The 26,356-nt window shown below is 46.7% G+C and overlaps 1 protein-coding gene across 1 annotated transcript in view; it reads left to right on the forward strand.

Moving 5' to 3' along the window:
- Positions 1-14,488: 14,488 nt before the first annotated feature.
- Positions 14,489-26,356, forward strand: part of CDK13 (cyclin dependent kinase 13) — a 41,553-nt gene continuing 29,685 nt past the window's right edge. The window contains exon 1 of the mRNA XM_083706249.1: positions 14,489-15,940. Within this exon, the coding sequence (XP_083562375.1) occupies positions 14,646-15,940 (1,295 nt within the window). The 5' untranslated portion in view covers positions 14,489-14,645. The remainder of the gene's footprint in view (positions 15,941-26,356) is intronic.

Raw genomic sequence — 26,356 nt, forward strand, 5'->3', positions numbered from 1 at the left:
AGACATTGCAATAAAGTGTAATGGCAGTATTTTGAGACATAATTTTGAGGCACAGCAAGATTATAAAAGCCGCCAACTATATTTAGATAGGTCAGGGACATATTTGGAATTTTGAAGAAGTACAGTGGTACCTCGGGTTACATATGCTTCAGGTTACAGACGCTTCAGGTTACAGACTCCGCTAACCCAGAAATAGTACCTCGAGTTAAGAACTTTACTTCAGGATGAGAATAGAAATCATGCGGCGGCAGCTGCGGGAGGCCCCATTAGCTAAAGTGGTGCTTCAGGTTAAGAACAGTTTCAGGTTAAGAACGGACCTCCAGAACGAATTAAGTTCTTAACCCGAGGTACCACTGTACTGGTGGTGCTGGTCACAAAGGGCATGCCACAAGGTGCGGCTGAACAAAAATGGCTGCTGTGGGGGCATGACCCAATAAAACAGCCACCTCTTTTAAAAGAGCAGAAATAGACATAGGACCATAAATGGTGCAGGCAAGTCCGTATATGAACACCCTTGGCAATGGTGGGGGTGAGGAGAAGCCTACATCCAGCACCCATTGGCTTAAGATAAGAGCACAACAATTTTTCATAGAGCTGGAAAGCAGTGTTCTAATCTAAATAATCCAAAGAATGAATTATTTGAGGCACAACACACACACACCTTGATAACTGGAATACATTGATTCATTTATCAAAGCATGTAAAACACAAGGTTCAAATTGGGGCAGTATAAAGCAGCAATTCAAATTCTCAAATTCTTCATTTATACGGCTATTAGCTCATAAAATATGTACGAACATAAAAGCACAGAAGCATAAAGACCAATATATCTAACAACAAAAGGTGAACACCACGGTGCAAGGGTGGGTCAATGAGCAGTGACAAATAACAGCTTGGGGCCCGGAAAAATCCAAGGGACGGTTCACAGAAAAGGAAAACTGGAGACGAGATCCGTCACGCACTCTCATCATAACTGTCCGATTAGTTTTTGACGTTGTTGTTGTTTTTTGGTGGTTTTTGTGTGTGAGATAACCTCATTCAGGAATCTCACCACCTGCAGAGTTACAGAAGGATCTGTATCCTGCAAAAGCAGTGCGGCATGTGACTCAACAGGCCTGCCAACCAAGCGCAGTAAAGCAGGACCCAGGAATTTAGTCCTGGCTATGCTATGTAGAGGACAGTTGAACATTATATGTGGAAGAGATTCAACTGTTTTCCCGTCACACTCGCATAGCGGAGACACCAAACCCTTGGAAAATCTATGGCTCAGCAGGTTCGATGGAAAAACATTGAACCTTGCACGAATAAATGCAAGTCGGTGTGGTACAGATGAAAGAGATGACATGTATGATGGAAGGCCAAGTGGTGGGGTTATTCCGTGATACCTGGGGGAGCAGACACCCCCACCCCTGGAGAGGTTCTGTTGATTTTCAATGTCTGCTAATCTTTGCTCGATAAGGCTTTTGGCTGAGCGTAGGTTCATCTTTAAGGAGTCCGCTGGGGAAATTCCGATGCTCAGAAGTTTGGCATGGATTTTTCCTGCCCACGGATTAACAAAGTCATCCCGCCAGAGGCACTGAAAGAGGTAATGGTCGGGAAGCCTATGCCAGCTGGACAGCCAATAGCCAAAGACTCACTTCCAGATGACAGTCTCCAATGATGCAATCCTTAACTCCAGACGTATGGCTGCGTTGCTCACACACATGGGGAGTTTCAGGAGGCGACGGAGAAACTGGTTCTGCAATGTCCCCAGCGATGTTAAATTGGACCCTGGGGCCCAGAGCGGGGCAGCATAACAGAGGGTGGAGACCACTTTTGCGTGGTACACCTTCAATGCAGAAGGGATGTGGGAGGCTCCGTCGACCGCAAAAAATTGGAGTAGAGTATAAAGTATTGTTTTCCCTTTGTTTAGTAAATACTGTATCTGTGGTTTCCAAGTTAGGTTGTAGTGAAAAAAGACTCCCAGGTATTTAAATTTGAAAACCTGTTCTAATTGGACTCCATCTAACTTCCAGCTGTAAGTTTTCCGAGACCTGGTAAAGACCAGTACTTTAGATTTCCCATGATTAATTGTCAGATGGTTGAGTTTGCAATAAGCCGCAAAAATCTTTAGAGCTCTGCATAAACCGACTCTAGAGTAGGAAAGGATCGCTACATCGTCGGCATATAGGAGCAGAGGGCAGCGAAAATCAGCTAGGCAGGGGGCATGAATGTTGGCTTGAGACTCACTCAGGAAGAGCTTCATGTCGCTAATAAACAAGTTGAAGAGGAGTGGGGCGAAAATGCAGCCTTGGCGCACTCCTCTATTTATTGGGACCTCGTTGGATAGGTTTCCCGCCGGTGTGAGTCTCACTCTAGCCGACGACCCGTTGTGTAGTTGGGTTATAAGCCATAACAGCCTTCTATCTATGCCCCATCTCTCTAATTTCTTCCATAGACAGTTTCTTGGGATACTGTCGAAGGCGGCCTTTAAGTCTATGAAAGCGACACATAGGCGCCCCCGACTCGGGGCAGAATATTTTCTGGCAAGATGATACATAATTACCATATGGTCAGTGGTCGAATAATTGTTCCTAAAGCCCGCTTGCTCATGGCCAATCAAATTTGAGTCGTATGCCCAATGGGACAGCTTAGACAGCAAAAATTTTGCATAGATTTTCCCGATGATAGACAAAAGGCTGATGTTCCGATAGTTCTCTGGGTCAGCAGGGGGACCCTTTTTATGGACTGGTACGATCACGGCCTCCTTCCATGACCTAGGGATAAGCCCCGTAGAATTAATTGCATCAAAGACTTTGGCCAGAATTTCAGCCCACCACCTCGGTTGCGCAACAATAGCCTCAGCAGGGACTAGATCCGGCCCAGGGGCTTTACCCGTTTTCAGATCTAGTATCAAGTCCATTATCAGGTCTGGGTCAGTAGAGGGCCACAAAGGTAGATGGTCGGCTCGGAATTCCGAGGGTGAGTTGGATTCCTCTGCCAAGGAGAAATATTTACTCAAGAATTGTTCCCATGTGGGTGCAGGGATAATCGCCAGTGGGTACTTCCTTCCTCTTTTGTTTATCAGTGCCCAAAATTCCTGTGGTCTGCGGGATCTAGAGGCCGCAATCAAGGCTCGCCAACGCTTTTGGTACCACTCGCGTTTGGCCAGCTTTAAAGTCTGTTTGTATGCTCTTTTGGCTTGTAAATAGGAGGGTGGTAGAGCCTGGGCATTAGAGTTTTTGTATTCATTATAGATGGAATGAAGAAGGGATCTTGCTTGTTTGCAAGAGGTGTTAAACCAAGGGGCCCCAGCACTGCAATGTGCCACTTTCGCCTTTTGAGGAGGTGATGTAAAAAAAGTGGTAAGGTTTGTTATAAGAAGGTTAAAAAGTTCCAAAACCGAATTGAAATCTTGTAAATCAGTAGTTATTTGAGGTAGATAGGCAATGATTTCCCTATGGAAAAATTCCTGGTATTTTTGGGCCACAGCCTCCGACCATTTGATCCCTCTTATTTTGATCGATGATGAGGTTTCCAGAAGGACTGAGTGTTTATAGTCCTTCTGGCACCGGAACAATGACAAAGTGGTCACTATTGGAAGGTGATCACTGAAATGTTGGTTTTCAACTTGGAAGGAAAGTACATTAACGGCCAAATTTGCAGAGATCAAGAAGTAATCGATAACACTGTTAGATGCTAGTCCCAGGTGAGTGAACTTCCCCGGTATATCGGGGGGGAAGGTGCCGTTCAAGAATACTAGATTCAGGCAAATGGCCATTTGGTAAAGGGTCACTCCTGCTTTGTTTACTCTGTTGTCCTTTGAAGTTCTAATTCTGGTATGTTCCAAGTCAAAGTTGTCCAAGCATGGGGGAGTCCACCATTTGGACTTGGTTAGTAGGTCCCAATTTGTGGCAATACGAGCATTAAAGTCTCCCCCAATTAAGGAGTACAAGTTAGGGCATTTGGTATGACATGACAATAGGTGATTTTCAAATGATTCCCATCTCCAATCAAGATCAGGTACTGAGCCTTCAGGGGGGAGATAGACATTAGTAATTAGTAATGAGGACTTCCCTTCTGTGATCAGTCCAGATAGAGCAAAAGGCGGGGAAGCCCGTACCAGAGTGAATTTGGCGTGAAGTTGGAGTGAGATCCCAATCAAAAGACCCCCTTTGGGGCGACCACCTTTCAAGGAAGGGGAGGCCGGAAGTGTTAGAAGATCGAAGCCGTCTATGGTAATCTCTTCCTCATCCCATGTTTCTTGGAATAGAATGATATTAAATGAATTTATGTACTTCCTGAATTCGGGATCTGATTTTTTGGTTCTCCAACCAGCAATGTTCCAGCTAAGTATTGATAATGTCAGGTCCTTGTGCTGTCCCGGTAATTGTCACTTTGAGTTGTTTAATAGGTTCTTGGAGGTAGAAGGAGGACCCATAAGGAAATCAGTAATTTTAGTTTGTGCGGATAAGGTCTTCTTCTGTGTTGATTGAATCCATGATTTGGTAACATTAACAGGCAGGGAGGGCTTTGCCGGGGAGGAAGAATTAGGCAAAGTTGGTGAGGTCGGATGCTGTTCATTGAGGTGAGTAGTAGCAGGTCTTTGATGGGCTATACTAGTAGATCCGTCAGAGTTGTCAGTCTTAACCAGGGTAGCGCTAAGAGGTGTTCCAGCCATCACTTGTAGTTGCTGCGCAGATGGAAAAAATTATCACGCAGATGTATAGGAGGACGTGAACGTGGGGATGGTGCATGCATAGTCATTTCCTGGTGATCTTCAGACAGGGTAGATTCTAGCTCTGGCATTGAAGCAAAGGAATCATCAACTTCCATATTTTGATTGGACATAAGGTTTGAGACGGGAGTATTGAGTTTATCGACTTCCTCCACGGTAGAATGGTGCTGTTGGTCAACAGGTGACTAAAGCAGCAATTCCGTCTTAAAGGTGGCAAACCACCTAGGCTTCACTAAATGGTTAATTTATGGCAGAGTGGAGAGCATTATTGGACATTGTTGTTGTTGTTTTAAAAAAGATACAAAATAGCTTTTCAAAAGCTATTTTAACTGAATGAATGAATGAATGAATGAATGAATGAATGAATGAATGAAACTTGAGTTGGATTGAAACAACATGCTTTCCTGAAAAAAAATAACCAGCCTGAGATCTGATTTTGGTCACTGTAGAAGCTAAAACAAAACAGCCATATACAGAACCATGCGATCCTAAACATCAGCTGCTTCCTAATACATTTTTAATCTTCCATTTTATGCGGAGTTCTCCGTCTTAACTTCCTTAATCACAATGGCCAACACCCATCATATACATGTTTTAATGAGTCAATGCCTGGTTAACCGATTAAGGTGTAATTAACGTAGCTTATTCTTTAGCATTCTAAGTGCTGACGACAAGACTGGGCAAGATGAGCATGCTTTCTACTCTTGCCCGTTGTAAAGGTTTTTGGAATGCACTTAAAATGGTGTGACTAGTGTGGTGGGGGAAATATGCTAATACATCTTGCCCACAGCATATGTAAAAAAAATCAATAATTGTAAGATCCTAACAATAAAGGTCCGTATAGTTAAAGCCATGGTTTTCCCGGTAGTGATGTATGGAAGTGAGAGCTGGACCATAAAGAAGGCTGATCGCTGAAGAATGGATGCTTTTGAATTCTGGTGATGGAGGAGACTCTTGAGAGTCCCATGGACTGCAAGAAGATCAAACCTCTCCATTCTGAAGGAAATCAGCCCTGAGTGCTCACTGGAAGGACAGATCATGAAGCTGAGGCTCCAAGACTTTGGCCACCTCAGGAGAAGAGAACATTCCCTGGAAAAGACCCTGATGCTGGGAAAGATGGAGGGCACAAGGAGAAGGGGATGACAGAGGAAGAGATGGTTGGACAGTGTTCTCGAAGCTACCAGCATGAGTTTGACCAAACTGCGGGATGCAGTGGAAGACAGAAGTGCCTGGCGTGCTCTGGTCCATGGGGTCACGAAGAGTCAGACACGACTAAACGACTAAACAACAACAACAACAACAACAATAAAGGAAGTAAAATAAAACTTTATTCCCCACCTCCACTATCTGCCACTTTTTACATGATGGAGTGCATAGATTGTGATGAACTGCCTGCAAGATTTAAGCATAGGGTGGACTCCCTGCATCCTGCTTCTGACCACAGAAGATTTAAGACTGCATAGAAGCAACACAGTGTGGTTTTGGAGCTCTGCTTAAAAAGTATTCATTTACCACACTCTGATTTGTAGGAGATGCAGAATACATGAATGAACTGGCAGTCTCCACAAGGTGGAACAATAATACCTTTCAACTCAACAAATTGTTTTTTATGCTATATTGAACCTGTTAGGCTAGTTTAGGCAGTGTATTCCAAGCTAGGTAACCACTCTAGATGTTTGCTTTCTAAAATGTAGATTGTGAAGACCTTGAGTTAAAAGATAACAACACAAATTAGTTTTGTTTCCATGAATAATTTTATTTGATGCACTCTAGTAACAGAGATGTCATTTAACTTATAGAACCAGAGTGAGGAACCTTAGGCTATTCCTTTCTACCCAGTCCTCAGGGCTCTCTCCCCAGGCCACACTCCTTGAGTACTTTTCCCTGGCTAGGATGTACTGTATTTCTGAATTGTAATAATGCCACTGGCTTGCATGGTTGGAGAGAGATGTGGGTGTGTTGAGAAACCTCTGGCTTTTGCATGGCTGGAATGTAGCCTACTGCAAAAAGTTAAGAAACCACATCCATTGCTCAGCCTGCTTTCGCCTCTGGTTCCCACCTTTGCAGCTCCTGGAAGGTTGCAGCAGAGTGCTGTGACCCGGTTCTGGCTGTGGTCTTCCCATCGGCTCTGGTTGGCCACGATGCCAACAGAGACCCAAACTAGACGGGTCTTTAACCTGATCCAGCCAGGGTTTTCTTAGGTTCTTGTGACCCTTTAAACAATTTCCTGGTTTCAGAATACTCACATTAATAAAAAGTTTAAACCTTTCTTCACACTACTGCGGTTTAGAAAATTTCGTTTTGATAAACCAAGGACCCACAGAAAGATTCAAAATGTTTGAGTCATATCTGGTGTTAGTAAAAAAACAAACAAAAACCTCCTGCCTTGCACCCTCTTTTATTCAGGTACCAAATGTTTCATTCCAATGGGCAAATCATTATTTTTGCTGAAAACAGAAACCTTGACATAATCCTTAACTATCATAACTCAAACTCATCTCAGTAAAATAATTGAACATCCAGGTTAGTAAAAATGTAATGAGTGTAATGAGTGCTGGACCATAAAGAAGGCTGATCGCCGAAGAATTGACGCATTTGAATTATGGTGCTGGAGGAGACTCTTGAGAGTCCCATGGACTGCAAGAAGATAAAACCTATCTATTCTCAAGGAAATCAGCCCTGAGTGCTCACTGGAAGGACAGATCCTGAAGCTGAGGCTCCAATACTTTGGCCACCTCATGAGAAGAAAAGACTCCCTGGAAAAGACCCTGATGTTGGGAAAGATGGAGGGCACAAGGAGAAGGGGATGACAGAGGACGAGATGGTTGGACAGTGTTCTCGAAGCTACCAGCATGAGTTTGACCAAACTGCGGGAGGCAGTGGAAGACAGGAGTGCCTGGCGTGCTCTGGCCCAGGGGGTCACGAAGAGTCGGACATGACTAAACGACTAAACAACAACAACAATGAGTGAAAAATATGTCTTTGTTTCCTATGTTCAAATTGACTCAGTCCAAAATAGTCTGAATTGACCTGTATCAGCCCTTCATTTATCTGAGCAAGGCTTAAGATATAATCTAACTTGCATAATTTTCTAGTTTTCTTATTAATAAACTTTAACCTAATTAACATTAGCATCCTGTTTCTTTGTTCTACAATGCACTGGCCTGAATCGCTTACCTATTCAGCTACACACAGAAGAACACCGGCAGTATTTACGGTATGTTGCTGGGAACTCACCTATGACTGATGTGTAAACTTGTTTTACAAGTTTAAAATTGTTGTCAGTGTGGAGGTTAGCCTTACCACATCCTAGTTTACAGTAATTTAAACAATTCACTGGCTGAATAAGAAAGATTGTTCCCCTTAATTCATCAGGACAATCTTAGAAAATTGGCATGCTTATATGTGTGAGAAATTAGTTGACAGTTGTGATCTACCAGACTTACTACCATAACAACATACGAGGAATATTTCCTCTCAATGCCTGCAGTCAGATCTTGGAGTCTAAATATTGCTGCAAGTGCAGTCCTACACATTCCTCCTCAGAAGTAAGCCTATTAGGTTCAATTGAACTTCTAGGTTAGCATGTATACTTGACACTGTGTAGGGTTACAGCCTAAGGCAGGGATCAGCAAACTTATTTAGCAGGGTGCCGGTCCACTATCCCTCAGACCTTCTGGAGGGCTGGTCTATGTATTTCCTATGCCCCACAAATAACCCAGAGATGCATTTTAAATAAAAGTACACATTCTACTCATGTAAAAACACGCCGATTCCTGGACCTTCTGCGGGCCGGACTTAGAAGGCCTTAGTGGGCCTTAGTTTGCCTTTTCAAAGGCAAACTTTTTCCCCAAAGAGGGTCAAATTTGATGAAGTGAACATGCGTGATTGAAGTTGTTGAGCTTTTTAAAACAATGTTACCCCAAAGTTGAACTTTTTTTTACGATTGAACTTGAGCTTTTTTTACGATTTGACCCCAATAAATACATTGCCACAGTGGCCGGATAGAATCGTCTGGGGGGCCAAATTAGGCCCCCAAAACAGGGGAAGGGACTTGGTTTGTTATATCCTCCTTATATGGGTTTTGTACATTTTTTTCATCTTATGATTAGGGGAGCTCAGCCAGAACCCTAAGAATCTGAGCATGGAGGGGGTAAGGGATTTCCTAGGAGCATGAATGACCACAGCCTATTATCAAAGCAGGAAGAAAAAGCAACAGCAATATGGTTGCATGGCTTTCTTCATATCTAACAAGGTTGCCTTCTCTCTCCCCCACCACCCAAAACATGTATGAGAGAGTTTTTGAAGCAATTTGCAGTGTATTAAAAGTAAAATATTCACTCTTCTTTGAAAGCACAAGCTTGTTTTTCTAGATCTCATACTGTCCTGTCAGGGGCAGCCCATCAAGTTTTGCCGCCTGAGGCGAAACAGGAAGGTGCTGTCCCACTTTTGCTGCCTCTCCCCCCACCCACCGAAGTTCGCTTACTGGGGTCAGGCAATTGCGGCTTCTGGGGTCTTGGAATATCTTGTGAGAGCCTCATGAGATCTCACCAAAAGCAGCCACTTCTTCAATGGTGGTGGTGGGGCACCCACAGAAGTGCCCCTTATAATAATAATAATATTAATTATTATTATTATTATTATTATTATTATTATTATTATTATTATTTATTTGTACCCCGCCCATCTGGTTGGGTTTCCCCAGCCACTCTGGGCGGCTTCCAACAAAGATAAAAGATACACTGAAATGTCACATATTAAAAACTTCCCTGAACAGGGCTGCCTTCAGATGTCTTCTGAATGTCAGGTAGATGTTTATCGCTTTGACATCTGATGGGAGGGGATTCCACAGGGCGGGCGCCACTACCGAGAAGGCCCTCTGCCTAGTTCCCTGTAACTTGGCCTCTCGCAGTGAGGGAACCGCCAGAAGGCCCTCGGCGCTGGATCTCAGTGTCCGGGCAGAACGATGGGGGTGGAGACGCTCCTTCAGGTATACTGGGCCGAGGCCGTTTAGGGCTTTAAAAGTCAGCACCAACATTTTGAATTGTGCTCGGAAACGTACTGGGAGCCAATGCAGATCTCTCAGGACCGGTGTTATATGGTCTCGGCGGCCGCTCCCAGTCAACAGTCTAGCTGCCGCATTCTGGATTAGTTGTAGTTTCCGAGTCACCTTCAAAGGTAGCCCCACGTAGAGCGCATTGCAGTAGTCCAAGCGGGAGATAACCTTAGATTCTCCCATCTGAGGCGGCTGCCTCAGTTTGCCTCATGGACAGATCTGTCCTGAGTCTTGTAAATAATGGGCACCAGGGATCTAGCCTCCTTTTGGGAGGGTGCTTTTGAAGTTTTAAGATCAAGACGAATTAAAAATAAATGGGTTCTACTGTGTTTTACATGGTGTGTCTATTTTACAAAACTGTTTGAAGTTGGGAACCTAGTGACATTGGGAAGAGACATAATTTAGACTTTGATCTTTTATACTCTATTTCAAGGATACTTGATTCAAGAGACTGCAGAGTAGCCAGGAATCATCTTACAGTCACTGACCAGCTTGCTGAGTGGACAATTTCTCCTCAAACTAACCACACCTAATTCTGCTATTTTTGTCCATTCTCATTCCTGCCCACGATACATCGGTTCATCATAATCCTGCAATAGCTATGCACTAGGGAAATGCACCAGAAAATACTTAAGTTTGAAAGTTACATATCAGGCCTGATTGTGTCTATCTTATGCTCTGTTAAGCAAATTCCAACATGTGCAGGTCATGAGCTGACTCCAAAGTGAAAGTGTATTCCTTCCTAGGGCTGGGCAAAAAAAGGATCATCTGAAAGTGGGGAATATTGACGACACCAGTCCCTTGTCATGGTCAGATCACTTCTGGTAGAGATTTAAGATTTCAGCACCTTTTCACCTCTGCAGAGGCAGGGCGACCTTTTTGATGGTTCATCCTCAGAGGCGGATGGATCTAATAGGTTTTCAGATGGCTTGGGGGGATTTTCCAGCTGATATGACAGGAGGCACTCCTGTCAAAGCCCTGGCTGACCTCTGGAACATCTGAATGGCTCAGGCCACTGACACAATCACCCCTCAGTGCCCTCTCCTTCGTGGAACCCGTTTGGCTCCCTGGTATACTCCAGAGCTTAGGGCAAGAAAACAAGCTAGGAGACAGCTTGAACACGGGTGGAGGAAAACTCCAGTCAAATGCAATTGAACATGGTGAGGACTCATAATCAAGCTGACCTATTGGCAGTGAAGGCAGCAAAGGAGGCAGCAATCTATGGTCTTTCAAACTGTCAGTGGGTTGTTGCTTGTTATTAGGGTATGTATTCTTGTGTTTTTATATTGTAAACCACTCTGTGATCTTCGGTAATTTAATTAATGAAAATCACACCTGTGTGTTGCATTTGAAAGTGCTATTATTGTGAGAAATCAGAATTAGAGCAAACATTGGAGAACTATTATTCTGCTCCATGGGCACTGGGGGAGCTAGGAAGAAAGCTCTGTGCTGATTTTTTTTATCTCATTATTTTTAAAATTTTTATACCACCCTATACCCAGAGGTCTTTGACAAAAGTATTAATTTGCATGGGTCTGTGGATGTGCTAAGATTCTTCTAATGTTAGCTGGGACACATCTGCCTTGGGGGTGATAAATCCCTAATCAATGTCCTCTGTATTCTTATTTGGTTCCACTTCTTGGGTAACAATTGTGTGCTATGAAACAATACCTTCTGCAAAAAAATATAGATGGTTTAATTAGCCAGAGCCCTGAGAGAAGAGGATTGTTTTTGCATGGTGCCTAAAGATATGTAATGAAGGCACCAGGCAAACCTTCTTGGGGACAGCATTCCGCAAACGGGGAGCCACTGCAGAAAAGGCCTGTTTTTGTGTTGCCACCTTCCAGGATTCTCATGGAGGGGGCACACAAAGAAGGGCCTTGGATTTTGATTGCAGGGTCCAGGTTGATGTATATGAAGAGAGATGGTCTGGGAAGTATTGCAGTCCTGAGCCATTTAAAGCCCGGAAACTGATTGGCATCCAGTGCAGTTGGGCCAGGAATTGTGCTATATGATCAGATCATCTCGTCGCAGCGAGCAACCTGCCCACTGAATTCTGCATCAGCTAAAGTTTCCAAACGGTCTTCAGAGGCAGCCCTACATATAATGTGTTGCAATAATCTAACCTAGAGGTTACCAGAGCATTAGGCTATCCCTGCCCAGATAGTGGCACAGCTGGGGGCCACCAGTGTTTCAGCCTTATCTAGATTGAGCTTCAGTTTATTGTCTCTCATCCAGTCCATTATCAAGGCCAGACACTGGTCCAGTACACCACTTTCACACTTGTTGATGTAAATGAGAACCAGAGCTGCGTGTCATCAGCATACTGATGAATTTAGTTGGAAGCCTGTATGTTTGCTAGCAGTGAAGTGAAGGTTTCATGAATGCCTACAAGGACCACCAAGCATTTATTAGAATAGATATAGGAGGTGCAGTCTTCCCCACTGCTATATTTCCCCACTGCTATATCACATCTAGTCCATTTAGCTTTACATTGACAGTAGTTCTCCAGGATTTTAAGACAGGGTTCTCTCCCAGCCCTACCTTGCAATGCCAGGATTTGAACACGGGATCTTCTGCATACAAAGCAAATGACCCTTCTCCAGCTATTTTTAGGTGGTTGTTGTTATGTCTGATAGCAGGTCTGATGCTATCCAAGTACTTTAACAAAAATTATCCTTTTAGAGGTCCAAATGCTTATCATATAATTTATGAATATCTGATTATCAAGTTATTTGGGCAGTCAGTAAATAAATAGAAGGCAAATAGAAGGGGAAGAAATGGAGGTAGTGAGAGATTTTACTTTCTTGGGCTCAATGATCACTGCAGATGGTGACAGCAGCCACGAAATTAAAAGACGCCTGCTTCTTGGGAGAAGGGCAATGACAGGCCTAGATAGCATCTTGAGAAGTAGAGACATCACCTTGCCAACAAAGGTTCGTATAGTTAAAGCTATGGTTTTCCCAGTAGTGATGTATGGAAGTGAGAGCTGGACCATAAAGAAGGCTGATCGCCGAAAAATTGATGCTTTTGAATTCTGGTGCTGGAGGAGACTCTTGAGAGTCCCATGGACTGCAACAAGATCAAACCTCTCCATACTGAAGGAAATCAACCCTGAGTGCTCACTGGAAAGACAGATTGTGAAGCTGAGGCTCCAGTACTTTGGCCACCTCATGAGAAGAGAAGACTCCCTGGAGAAGACCCTGATGTTGGGAAAGATGGAGGGCACAAGGAGAAGGGGACGACAGCGGACGAGATGGTTGGATAGTGTTTTCGAGGTTACCAGCATGAGTTTGACCAAACTGCGGGAGGCAGTGGAGGACAGAGGTGCCTGGCGTTCTCTGGTCCATGGGGTCACGAAGAGTCTGACACGACTAAACGACTAAACAACAACAACAACAACAACAACAGTAAACAAATAACATCCTTGGTTAAGACCTTTCCATTGATCCTATTGTTACAATATTAGGATGTCGCAAAAGCATCACTTTGGGGGAAGATCAAGAAATGGTAACCTATTTATTAACAGCAGCAAGAGCAGAAATCTGGAAAACCCCTCCTCCACTAGCAGGAAAAATATTCCTGACTCTTGGAGTTGGGGACCTTCATGAGTCATGACAAAACTAAATAAGACTAACACAAAATCAGCAAATTAAAGATAAGATAATGGAGCTTGTTTATGTGATTTGTAACAACAAGATGCAAGAACAAAGCCATATGATTTGTTTGGAGACATAAAAGTTATCAAAAACTTTATACATTTCTGTTATAGATTAAGCCCTTTATCAAGTTTTAAATAAGCTAGAAACATGCAGTGTAAATTTTGTTACATTTACAGACGATATATTTATTAAAACAACATTTATCCATCAATTGTATCAAGGTATTTGGAAACAAGTATCGCATTTAGGTTTCCGGGAATAAATAGAGAGAACCATTCTTAAATTACGTCCCCTGTGCCTTTAAATAAAATGAAAAATCAACAGCTGAGGAACCTTCCATCCCTACATCTTCTCCTCATGTCGAATCACTGCTTCGACCAAAAAATAAAGAGAGATGTAATAATAATATAATATATTATTTATACCCCGCCCATCTGACTATCAGAAAAACCTAATTACATCGCTTCATTTGAGCTGCCACGGAAGCGAGCCTCTAAAAAGCCAGAGAACTTCGAGCGCTTTCGGACATCCTGCGTCGCCCCTCTCCCTGCTGCCCCGCACATGGAGGAGCTGCCAGTTTCAACCGGGGACCGGAAGTGTCGCATCGGGGGCAGTTCCCTATGACCTCTGGAATCCAGGATGCGGTCGAGGAAGCCGCCGGCCGGAAGTTCCGTTCAGTAGGGGAAGGGAGGAGGGGGGAGCGGAGCAAAGCCTCGCGAGATCCCTCCGTGCTGAGGGAAGCGAGCCGAGCTCTCCAGATAGGCCTGCCCCCGTCTTTACCTCAGCCACGGCGCAGGCGCAGTCGGGCCGGTCTCCCCTTCTGTCTCTTTCTGTGGGAGTGTGAGGGAGAGAGAGAAGCGCAAAGCGGGCGACGGGGACCGTTCGGCGGCCGCCTCTGCCCCGCCACCTCCGGCTTAGGCCGTGAAGCGACGAGCCGTGGGCGGCGGCGGCGGCGGCGGGATCCTGCGCGCCGGCGCGGAGCGGGCTGAGGAGACTGTCGGCGGCCGAGGCGCGCCAGGCCTCACTCGGGGCCCAGCCGGGAATGCGGAGAGTTCGCGTCAGGGGCCGCCGGGGACGCTTCTGAGGAGGAGGAGGCCGGGGCGCCTCATGTGAAGAGACCGGCGCGCTCGGGATCCGGATCCCATGGCGGCTCCTGCTCTGGGCTCGACCTCGGCGCCTTGACGGAGTCCTGTTCGCCGGAGCGGTCCCGATGCCGAGCACTTCGGAGGCGGCGGCGGCGTCTTCGTCCGGAGGCGGGAGCGGCGTCCGGGGCTGGGGCGGCTCCGAGTCTCCGGCGGCGGAGAAGAAGCGGTTGCATCACCGGCGGCGGAAGCGCGGCTCGTCGGCCCAGCCGCCGGCTCCTCCTCAGGCTCCTTCTCCGCAGCCGCTGCCCGCGTCTCCCGCGGCGGCCCCTCCGCTGCTGTTCCCGCTGCTGCCGCCGCCGCTGCCGCAGCAGCCCTCGCTCCTGCAGCCGCCGCTGCCGCCGCAGTCCCTGCTGTTCCTGGCGGCCACCGGCTCCTCCTGCTGCGGGGAAGGGGGGGAGCGGAAGCGGCCCCGGGGCAAGCGGCGCCCGGGCTCCCGGCACAAGCGGCGGCGCGTCCGGTTGCGCGGGGGGGCGGGCCTGTCGGAGCGGCGCGGGAGCGGGGCGGGCCTGGGGCCTCTGGTGGAAGCGGCGGCCGAGGAGTACGACGACGTCAGCTCCCAGTCGGAGGGGCCGCTGGGCGGCGGGACGGCCGGGGCGGGGAGCGGCGCGGGGAGCCCGGGCTCCTCCTCGGGCGGAGGCGCCGGCAGCCAGCCGCGCTCCAGCCGCGCCGAGGCGGAGCGGGGCCCCCGGCGGCCGCCGCGGAGGGAGCACCGCAGCAGCAGCGGCCGGCGCTCCCGGGAGCGCCACCGCGAGCACCGGCGGCGGGGGGAGGACAAGGACAAAGCGCCGCCGCCGGCGCAGCAGCATCCGGAGGGAGCGGCCTCGGCCGCCCGGGTAGGGGGAGCCGAGGCCTCCTCCTCCAAGTCCCGTAGCCGCCACAACCACAGCGGCGGCCAGGACCGAGAGGGGCCCCGGAGCAGCAGCGGCGGCGGCAGCGACGGCCGCAGGAAGGGCTCGGCTGTCTCGCCCAGCAGCGGCGGCGGCGGCGGCGGCAGCAGCAGTAGTAGCAGGAAGGACCGGCAGAGCAAAGCCCCGCGAAGCCAGGCGAAGGCGGCCAAGGAGCCTCCTTCTGCTTACAAGGAGACACCCAAGGCGTACCGGGAGGACAAGGCCGAGCCGAAGGCCTACAGGCGGCAGCGGTCCTCGCCGAGCCCCGGCCGCGATGACAGCCCGCCCAGCCACAGGGCCTCGCAGAGCCAGCGCAGCCGCAAGTCGCTCAGCCCCCGCTCGCCTCTCAGCCCGTATCGCCGCCGCTCGCCCAGCTACAGCCGGCACAGCTCCTACGAGCGCGGCGGGGATGTTTCACCCAGCCCGTACAGCAGTTGGCGCCGCTCTCGCAGCCCCTACAGCCCCGCCATCAGGTAAGGGGCAGGGCCACCTTGACAGAACAGAGGATGCTTGGGAGGGATCCTTCCTTCGGAAAGGTTCGGAATTGTGACCTGAAAGGGATAGGCTGGGAATTCTCTTTAAGTTGTGGTCTTAAATATGTAAACACCTCCGTTTTCCTTTCTCTTGTGGGACCATAGTAGGAAATACAACTCAGCTGGTGAGCTTTGGCTTGAACCCATTACCAAGTTTGAGAATTTTCACACGAAATTGGCATTTCTTTAATTTGATGGAACCTTTAGGGTCATAGCGGGGACGCAGGTGGCGCTGTGGGTTAAAGCCTCAGCGCCTAGGACTTGCCGATCGAAAGGTCGGCGGTTTGAATCCCTGCGGCGGGATGCGCTCCCGCTGCTCGGTCCCAGCGCCTGCCAACCTAGCAGTTCGAAAGCACCTCCGGGTGCAAGTAGATAAATAGGGACCGCTTACCAGCGGGAAGGTAAACGGCGTTTCCGTGTGCAGCTCTGGCTCGCCAGATGCAGCTTTGTCACGCTGGCCACGTGACCCGGAAGTGTCTCCGGACAGCGCTGGCCCCTGGCCTCTGAAGTAAGATGGGCGCAGAACCCCAGAGTCTGTCAAGACTGGCCCGTACGGGCAGGGGTACCTTTACCTTAGGGTCATAGCAAAGTGCCATAGGTATTTTCTAAACAGGTCTCTTTCTAAATTGTGCTAAAGGTTAGGGGGTAGTTACAATCAGTTACTGCTGGAGTGGTGCAGGTGACATACACTGAAAGTATTGTGAAATTCCTTTCAGAACCAAATCACTTCAAACTGAAAATTTTGAAAAACTTAAGAAGTTTTGAGCTAAAAACTATTCACTTCTAAATGTTTTACAGCTTAAGCAAAGTAGGCTGCAATCCTATGCATGATTCTTTGGAAGTAAGTGACACTGAACTTAGTGGGGCGTACTTGCAAGTTGACATGTGTAGGATTTCACTGATATCATTTCTCAGTACACTACAGAAGTGTTTCCTCAAATATTATACTGTGTAAAAACAGGCTGTTATCTGCAACGCAATGTGGCTGCAAGTTACTAGCCTATGTTTCTGCCTTTGCTGCCAAGGAAGTAGCTTCTTAATAGGCTAGTATAAAAATTGTCTTCTACCAAGGGGACTGGTGGAGGAATGACTGCATGATCTACATCTCCTCTGCTATTCTGTTTCTGTGATATAGGAAAGGGTTTTCCTTCTGCAGTGAGAACCAGATGGGCTGACAGGAGAGACAGAATTTTCTATGCTTTCTCAGCCAGTCAGCTCACTCACCTGCATGGAATTCTTGGTTGCATTTGGCTGCTGAAGTTGTTAAATTTGATACTGTCTCTTCATAGAAAATGGGAAGATTGTTTTAAGACTTGGGATGCATTCTTTAGATAAGGTTTCGATTACTGTTCAGTTTTGAACAGCTCAGTTTTTGTTTGACTTCTATATCAATACATAAAGCAGGAGTGCTTTCTACATCACCTTTTTGGGTTGAGATAAGGGCTTGGTAACATGACAAGAAGTTTTCTAGGAACATATGTCTGCCAGTAGCTACTCTGGTTTTGAAAAACCTCCCTTGACCTAATCCTGTCTGTTATGACTGTTGTCTTATCCCTTGAAAAGCACTTTATGAGCTCTCTCTGTTTCACTTAGATGACCAATATATCAGTCTTGTAGTAGGGAGGACTACTGTTTGGTTTAGGGCTTGGCTTGCATTTACTTTGCAGACCTGCAATGCAATTCTGTATGTGCAAAGCAAGCCCCACTGAGTTCAATGGAGCTTATTTCCAGGTAAGTGTTTATAGAATTGTAGTCTTTGTTAGTTTTTGTAGCTCATTACTGCAAATTTCAATTCCTCTTTTCCTACACAGTACAGACAACTCCCCATTTACCCACATGGCTTCACTAGCACAGCTGATGGGTGGGGAAGAGCCTTTCCTGCCCCTCTGCTGCGGCAGTTGATCTGTCACTTCATGTTTGCAAGCCAGAGGGACAGGCTCTCACACAGCTGACAGGTGGGAACAGGGAAAGGTTCTTCCAGCCCATCAACTGAGCTGATACAGGCGACCTTTTGGGTATGCAGAATGTAACCCCTGTGTAAATGGAGAGTTGCCTATGTATACGCATATGGAATTACTGCTTAATTGAAGTCAACATTTTCAGTAGTCCATACTCCTGTTTGATACAGAGAATCATTCAACTCGTTTTAGCACCAGTTAAGACTCTGGTTCACATAACTTCTGTTCATAGCTTCCAAATCAGTTTTCGAAAGTGTTCTGTGGTGGCATTGTGCTAGTGGAAACACTTCTTGCACAAGGGAAGGACCCCCCCCCCCAATTCGTCTCCTCCCAATTGTAGTCCTTTATGCCATGTTTATTATTGGAAAATACATATGTTGGTAGGAAAGAGTTCTTTGGCTCTACCTAATGTAACAAGTTGGAGAGCCAAGAAAGCCATGCTGGTTCCTTTGTTGTCAGGAGCTAGATCCAAGATGATGTCTCATCTCCAGGTCCAAGGGAGAAGTGAGAGGAGGAGGCGGAAGTGAGAGAGATGCAACCTGAGGATTCTACTTCAAAGGAAGGATGGTCAGCACAGTTTAAAGGACAGCGACAGTTTAGGAAGTTGGAGGTCTCCTGCTTTATCTGTTTAACCATATGCAGAACCCTTATCTCAACAAGCTGAGCTGCACCCCACTTTCAGCTGGAAAATGATTAGGGTCCTCCAGAGTGACATCAGCTGATTGGTGGGTGTGGTTTGAGGAAAATGGCCTCATGGCAAAATTGCAGTGTGATCAGTCTGTGGATCAGAGGTTCCCCACCCCTGTGCTACAGTTGGCTTTTTACATTGTGGATGGGTGGAATGCAGCAAGAGCTACAGCAGTAGCTGTCTGTAATGTTTGAACCTCAGGTGCATAGTTATTTATGGCATGACGCCCATTCCACACTGATTAGGTAGGGCTTGCCAGTAGGGCAAGTGCATGGATGACAACTTGCAAGGTTTTTTGTTTCAAATCCCCCCTTGTTTCAAATCCCCCCTTGCCCCTTAAACCCTACTCCCTCCACCATGAGAGGGTTATATCATTTAGGAGCTAGTAATTTAAGATGTATGTGCATGTGATCACACACTCACACACATGCTTTCTCTCTCCCAGCCCCCTCAATATTCTGTCATGGTAAATACTAATGGAAGAGAGTTTCAGATGAAACTCCTGTTTGTGGTATTTGACTTGTAATGTTTTGATAATTATTATTGTCAAACCAGAGGTGATAAACCAAAGTTTTTTATTATGTTTCTGAGGGAGGGTGCCAATAGATGAGGTTTATTTTTCCAGAGTAGATAGTTATTGAATAGAATTGCAATCCATTATCTAAGTACAGTGGTGCCCCGCAAGACGAATGCCTCGCTAAAGGAAAAACCCGCAAGACGAAAGGGTTTTCCGATTTTTAGCGGCATCGCAAGACGAATTTCCCTATGGGCTTGCTTCGCAAGATGAAAGCTCATAGGGAAATCTCCGGGGACAGCGGGGAAGCGCAGCGCGCCTTCTCCTCTGTTCCCGGACCTGTCCTAAGGCTTGCGGTGGGAGGTCTGGGAACAGAGGACAAGGCGCGAAGGGCTTCTCCTCTGTTCCCGGGGCTTGCGGTGGGAGGAGGATTTTTCTTCCCCACCGCCAACATTCAGAACAGCATTCTGAATGTTGGTGGGGGGAAAGCCCTCCTCCGACCGCAAGCCTTCAGGACAGGTCCGGGAACAGAGGGGAAGGTGCGCAGCGCTTCTCCTCTGTTCCTGGACCTGTCTTGAAGACTTGCGGTGGGAGGAAGGTTTTCCTCCCCACCGCCAACATTCAGAAGGCTGTTCTGAAGGCTGGCGGTGGGAAGAAAAGCCCTTCTCCCCCGCCAGCCTTCAGAAGAGTTCCCGCCTAGGCTGCGGATAGCAGCCTGCTGCCCCGCACGAGGGGCGCTCTTAAGCAGAGCGCCCCTCGCGCGGGGCAGACATTCGCAGCTTGGGGAGCCCTGCAGGACTTCCCCAAGCGGCGAATGTCTGCCCCGCGCGAGGGGCGCTCTGCTTAAGAGTGGCCCTCGCGCGGGGCAGCAGGCTGCTATCCGCAGCTTGGAGAGCCCTCTGGACCTCCTCTGAAGGCGGGCGGGGGGGGCAAAAGTCTTTGCTCCCCCCCGCCTGCCTTCAAAAGCCGTCTGGGAGCATTTTAAAATCGCCCCAGGACAGCGGAGGAATTCTCCGCTGTCCCGGGGCGATTTAAAAGCCCCCGGGAAGGCAGGCAGGGTGGACAAAAACCTTTGCCCCCCCGCCCGCCTTCAGAAGAGGTCCAGAGGGCTCTCCAAGCTCTCCAGAGGACTCTCCAAGTCCAGGACCTCTTCTGAAGGCTGGCGGGGGGCAAAAGTCTTTGTCCCCCCCTGCCTGCCTTCCCGGGGGCTTTTAAATCGCCCCGGGATAGCGGAGAATCCGCTGTCCCAGGGCGATTTTAAAATGCTCCTGGACGGCTTTTGAAGGCAGGCGGGGGGGAGCAAAGACTTTTGCCCCCCACCGGCCTTCAGAAGAGGTCGGGGGACAGACTGTCCCCGGACCTGGTCTGAAGGCGGTTTCCATAGGAACGCATTGATTGATTTTCAATGCATTCCTATGGGAAACCGTGCTTTGCAAGACGAAAAACTCGCAAGACGAAAAGACTTGCGGAACGAATTAATTTCGTCTTGCGAGGCACCACTGGACAAAACTTTGGGGCCTGGAATGGAACGTGTGTGTGTGTGTGTGTGTGTGTGTGTGTGTGTGTGTGTGTGAAGGAACAAGAAGATTCACTGGAGAAAAAGGCAGGTCACAGCTTAATGGTTACAGTTCACAAGTAGCAAAGCATAGTACACAAGCAAGAATCCACTTTCTGACACCTGTTACAGTGTCAGCTGGGCAGGAGCAGAGACTGAGCCATTCTGTGGGGATTGCAGTTACTGGCATTATAGATGGAGAATGTGCATAGCTTTTAAATTTTCTTGTAAATGTTTTTAATTCTGCTGAGTTGTTTGGCTACCTTGGACTCCTTCGAGAGGAAGTCTTGGATAAAATCGATAAATAGTAAATTATACAATAGACTTGGCATGGTTGGTATACACTGATAGAGAGTTGGTTTAGTGTCCTAATATATAATAGTACAGTGGTACCTTGGGTTGCAGACACTTCAGGTTACAGACTCCGCTAACCCAGAAGTAGTACCTCGGGTTAAAAACTTTGCTTCAGGATGAGAACAGAAATTGCGCAGCAGTGCAGCGGCAGCAGGAGGCCCCATTAACTAAAGTGGTGCTTCAAGTTAAGAACAGTTTCAGGTTAAGAATGGACCTCCAGAACGAATTAAGTTCTTAACCCGAGGTGCCACTGTACTATCCTAGCCAGCATACTTTGCAACTCCTGCTGTAAGGCGTGTAAAGTTAAGAAGTTTCTCCAAATCTTCAAGATAGCCTTGAATTTTACCATATTATTCTTTTCAACAAAATGTTTGTATTGAAAAGTGTAACTAAACTTACTTTTGTTCCTCAGCATCCTCAACCCCTGGAATTATAGCTAAAAATGGATCATGGTCAGTTCTATACCTTTAGTGGTTTTCTTTCTCTCTTGTGTGTCATTGCCCCTTCCTTTCACATGTGAAATTTACGGGTTTCTAGTGCTGGAGGAAAAATATAGTACACACTTCTTAATCTCCCGATAAATCACAGGTAGTGAGCCTCCAGACCAGGGGTAGGCAACCTAAGGCATGTGGGCTGGATGCAGCACACAGACGGTCCGGGAATCAGCATATTTTTACATGAGTAGAAAGTGTCCTTTTATTTAAAATGCATCTCTGGGTTATTTGTGGGGCATAGGAATTGGTACATTCCCCCCCCCAAAAAAAAATAGTCTGGCCCACCGCATGGTCTGAGGGACGGTAGACGGTCCCATGGTTGAAAAAGGTTGCTCCAGACCATGGGTCCTCTGCTGCACACCTGACATTATGCAATGTTAGATGTGAGGTAGTTAGCCATGACTGCAAAGGAACAATCAGTGCACTCCTGATTGTTGTTCTGCAAGTGGGGCTTGCACTCAGCACCTTTTAGATTGGGTGCCAAATACAAGTCCCACTAGGATGATTCCACTTCAGAGATCATGGGTGCAGACTTATCTTACGAGAAGCTTTCAGTGCTGAATTTAAACACCTGATCAGTTCCTTTGTGCAGTATCCCTGTCATGTTTGGAGTTTGCTTTCAGATGCACAGTGCTTGAGTCTGCAAGGAAATAATCTTCCTTTGCAGTCATGGTTTTATGTAAAGCCAAAGTCAGAAAGAGGAAGAATCTAGAGGGTGCTTGGAGGCACTTCTGATTATTCATTTGAAATGATGGCATATGCCAGATGTGTGGCTCCACTCACTTGTCAAAATTGCCCAGAAAGAGTGGGCCAGTTTTAGATCCAGTCCATTGGCCAAATACAATTTCCTACTTGGATCCAGTTGTATTCCTGACATAAATAGTCCAAAATGCTTGGCTGCCTCTGGGATTGCAAACTTGCATGGTATTGGAATTACTCATATTTCAGAACATAAAAAACTGAAAGTAAGCAAAGAAAATTCATATAGTTACTTAATTTTCAGTGGGTAGCTTCAGATCAGTTGAGTTTATGTTTAATAATTGTATTGACGCTTTGAAAAAGTAGTAATTGCAGTAAGGGGGGTTTGGTGATTATATTTATGGGGCTGCAGGGGAAATGAAAATTGAGCAGAGTCAGCTTGGGTGAGCCTGGTCTCGTTCTCTCCACACACACACACCCCCCTTCAGGAGATGCTTTTGCAGACACTTCTACAGTGCAGTAGGGAGGAGTGTCAGGAAAGCCTTTTGCATGAGTGGCTTCTCACTGCCATTCTGAATACAAGCTTATATTTGCATGCAGAGGTAACACTGGAGTTTAGCATCCTGAAAGTTTTACTGAAAGCAGTTTTTAGAACAATAGTTGTTTAATTTTGTTTCCTGCTCATTCTGATTTTGCATGTGTAATTTGGGTGGCTTAGTAGCATTTCAGGTCTGGACATCTGAATTGTCTTCGAGAAAAGGAAACAATTGGAATTTCCCTTGAGCTATTCAAGGTATGCAGGATAGGAATTGAAAATGGTGTCAAAATGCGTTCACTTTGAGTAATAATAATAATAATAATAATAAATTTTATTTATATCCCGCCCTCCCCAGCCGAAGCTGGGCTCAGGGCGGCTAACAACAATAAAAACAGTCCAACATTTTAAAAACATTCATTACAAAATCAATTAAAATCAACTTAAGATCAAATTAATGGCAACCATCAAGCAAAATTCTGTGCAGATTGCCAGAGGAGGGGGTCAGGCTGTGCCCTGACCAAAGGCTTGGTGGAACAGCTCTGTCTTGCAGGCCCTGCGGAAAGATGTCAGGTCCTGCAGGGCCCTAGTCTCTTGTGACAGAGCGTTCCACCAGATTGGAGCAGCGGCCAAGAAAGCCCTGGCTCTAATTGAGGCCAGCCTAACTTCTCTGTGGCCTGGGATCTTTAGGATGTTTTTATTTGCAGACCGTAAATTTCTCTGTGGGGCATACCACATGTGCCTGAATTCCCCCCACCCCTATGCTAAAGAATTATTTCAGTGGTTGCATTGCACCATATTACAGGCAATGTAGCACTAAATTATACAATAGTGTATCTGATAACAATACTGCCAGCAGTACCATGGAGAAGGAAATTAAATTTAAGTTAAATCAGAAGTTCAGTAAATGAGTGTGAATTTGCATCTTTCTTAAACTTGTAAAAACTGAGTGGGTGGGTATTTGAGGTATTTTTATGTTGCTCTTCAGTACATGTGTTTTAAAGGCAGCTGAGAAATAGTAATAAAAAACAACAACAACTATAATATCAAACTACAGTAAAGAGTAAAACTTTTACAGTAAAGCAGCCCAAAAGCACAACAGCCGATAACGCCACACTCAGCCAGAGATTAAGAATGCATGTAGGAAAAAGAGTTCCTTCTGGCATCATAAGGAATATTCCAAACACAGGGTGCCACAGCTGAGAAGGTCTGCACTTTCCTAACATCCTGAGAAGGACCTCAGAAAATATTAGTGTATGATAGGTTCATGTGGGAGAAGATGGTTCCTTTTTCAGATCCCCAGGTCTCAAGCTGTATAGGATTTTAAGGGTAAGCCACCAGCATTTTGAATTGTTTCAGAAGTAAACCAGCAGCTAGCCAAGCTGTTGGAGAACCAGCAGGTGTGTTCTCAGTGGCCTGACCTGCTTAGGCGAACAGCAATGTTTGGGGGTAACTGAAGGTTCCAAGTAGATTTCCAAGTGAGCAGAAATCCAATAAATGGCTGTAGTTTAATCTGGAGGTTATCAGAACATGGATAACAATAGCCAGGAGAGGTTCCAGTTAGTGAAAGGAGGTTTTTGATACTGATTCCAGTTGGACCTCCAGTTATAAAGCTGGATATATTTATTCATTTATTTTTAATTTATATTAATAAATATCAATAATCTAACAACATAAAAGAATATGCAAATAATTAGAGGTGATAGTCTATCACTTATATATATGAGCATAAGGCTCCTGCCTACAGCTGATCTTCCAAAAAGCAGTTGCTTTTCTCCTCTCCCAGTCAGGATTGGGAGAGGAGGAGATAAACACCTGTCTTTGGAAAGATCTGCTGGCCACAGCAAAGTCCTACATGCAGATAGATAGATAGATAGATAGATAGATTCTTTATTGTCATTACACAAGTGCAACATTGCACAAGTGCAACGAAATTGGATGCCATCCCTTAAAAACAACAAAAGCAACACAACAACAACAACCAAACAAACCACATTCCAGCCACACCCACACCCACACCCACACCCATCAAACTCCCAGGTCACACTATCGAGTTACTGCATTTAAGAAGGCCACAGCTCTTGGATAGAAACTATTTTTCAGTCTATTTGTCCTTGACTTGATGTTTCTGTATCTCCTGCCAGAAGGCAGTAGTACAAACAGACTGTGTCCCGGGTGAGATGCATCCTGCAGGATATTGTTTGCTTTCCTAAGACAACGGGAACCGTACAGTTCTTCCAAAGATGGGAGGGGATGACCAATAATCCTTTGGGCTGTGGTTATGACCTTCTGGAGCACCTTCCTCTTCCTAGCTGTACAGCTGGAGAACCAGGCACAAATACAGTATGTGAGAATGCTCTCTATGGAGCCTCGGTAGAAGGACACCAGCAGTCTCTCACTCAGATTGTTCTTCTTTAAAAGTCTGAGGAAATAAATTCTCTGCTGGGCCTTCTTCACCAGAGCAGTGGTATTTGCGCTCCAAGTCATGCCCTGATCGATAGTCACTCCCAAAAACCTGAATTCCGCCACCCTCTCCACCCGTTCCCCGTTGATATACAAGGGCTGAATGTCCGCCTTTTTTTCCCTGTAATCCACCACCAGTTCCTTGGTCTTAGTCGTATTAAGAGCCAGATTGTTCTCTCCACACCAAGCACAAAGCCGCTCCACCTCGTCCCGATAGGCGGACTCATCCCCTCCTGAAATGAGCCCCACCACCGTAGTGTCATCAGCAAACTTGATGATTTTGTTGCTGGAATAAATGGCTGTACAATCATACGTATAGAGAGTATAGAGCAGGGGACTCAACACACAACCCTGTGGTGAGCCGGTGTTAAGGCTAAGGGCTGTGGACATATGTGACCCTACTCTAACCCTCTGAGAACGTTCTGACAAAAAGTCCAAAACCCAGAGACAGGTGGAGTTGGAGAGTCCAATCGCCTCTAGCTTGGACACCAGTCTATGGGGGAGGATAGTGTTAAAAGCAGAGCTAAAATCCACAAACAGCAGCCTCACATAACTCCCCGGCTGCTCCAGATGGAACAGAGCAGCATGGAGAGTGGTAGTGATAGCGTCTTCCGTGGATCTATTTGCCCTGTATGCAAACTGGTAGTTGTCAAAAGTTGATGGAAGACAGGAAATAATGTGACGGCGCACCAGTTTCTCAAAACACTTCATGATGATTGGAGTCAGTGCAACTGGTCTGTAGTCGTTCAGACTACTGATTGTGGATTTTTTAGGCAGAGGAACAATAGTTGACGACTTCAGGCAGGGTGGGACAATAGACTGGTGTAAGGACTTGTTGAAGATCTTAGTAAAGACCCTTTTATGCAGGCAATTCTTTCCAAACAGCAAGCAGTTGCTGTTCTCCTGATCTTTGGAAAGATCCTGTATGCTGGATACAGTGCTTTTGGAAGCAGCAAAGAGACTTGCAAAGCTGTGAGTTTGGTAGCTGGGTGGTTCTGCCCACCTGTCAGCCACGTGTTATTGATCCTTTAGAGCAGGCATCCCCAAACTTGGCCCTCCAGAAGTTTTGTGACTACAACTCCCATCCCTAGCTAAC

Source organism: Podarcis gaigeae (genome assembly GCF_964106915.1).
Source record: "Podarcis gaigeae genome assembly, chromosome: 12".
NCBI classification, from domain to species: Eukaryota; Metazoa; Chordata; class Lepidosauria; order Squamata; family Lacertidae; genus Podarcis; species Podarcis gaigeae.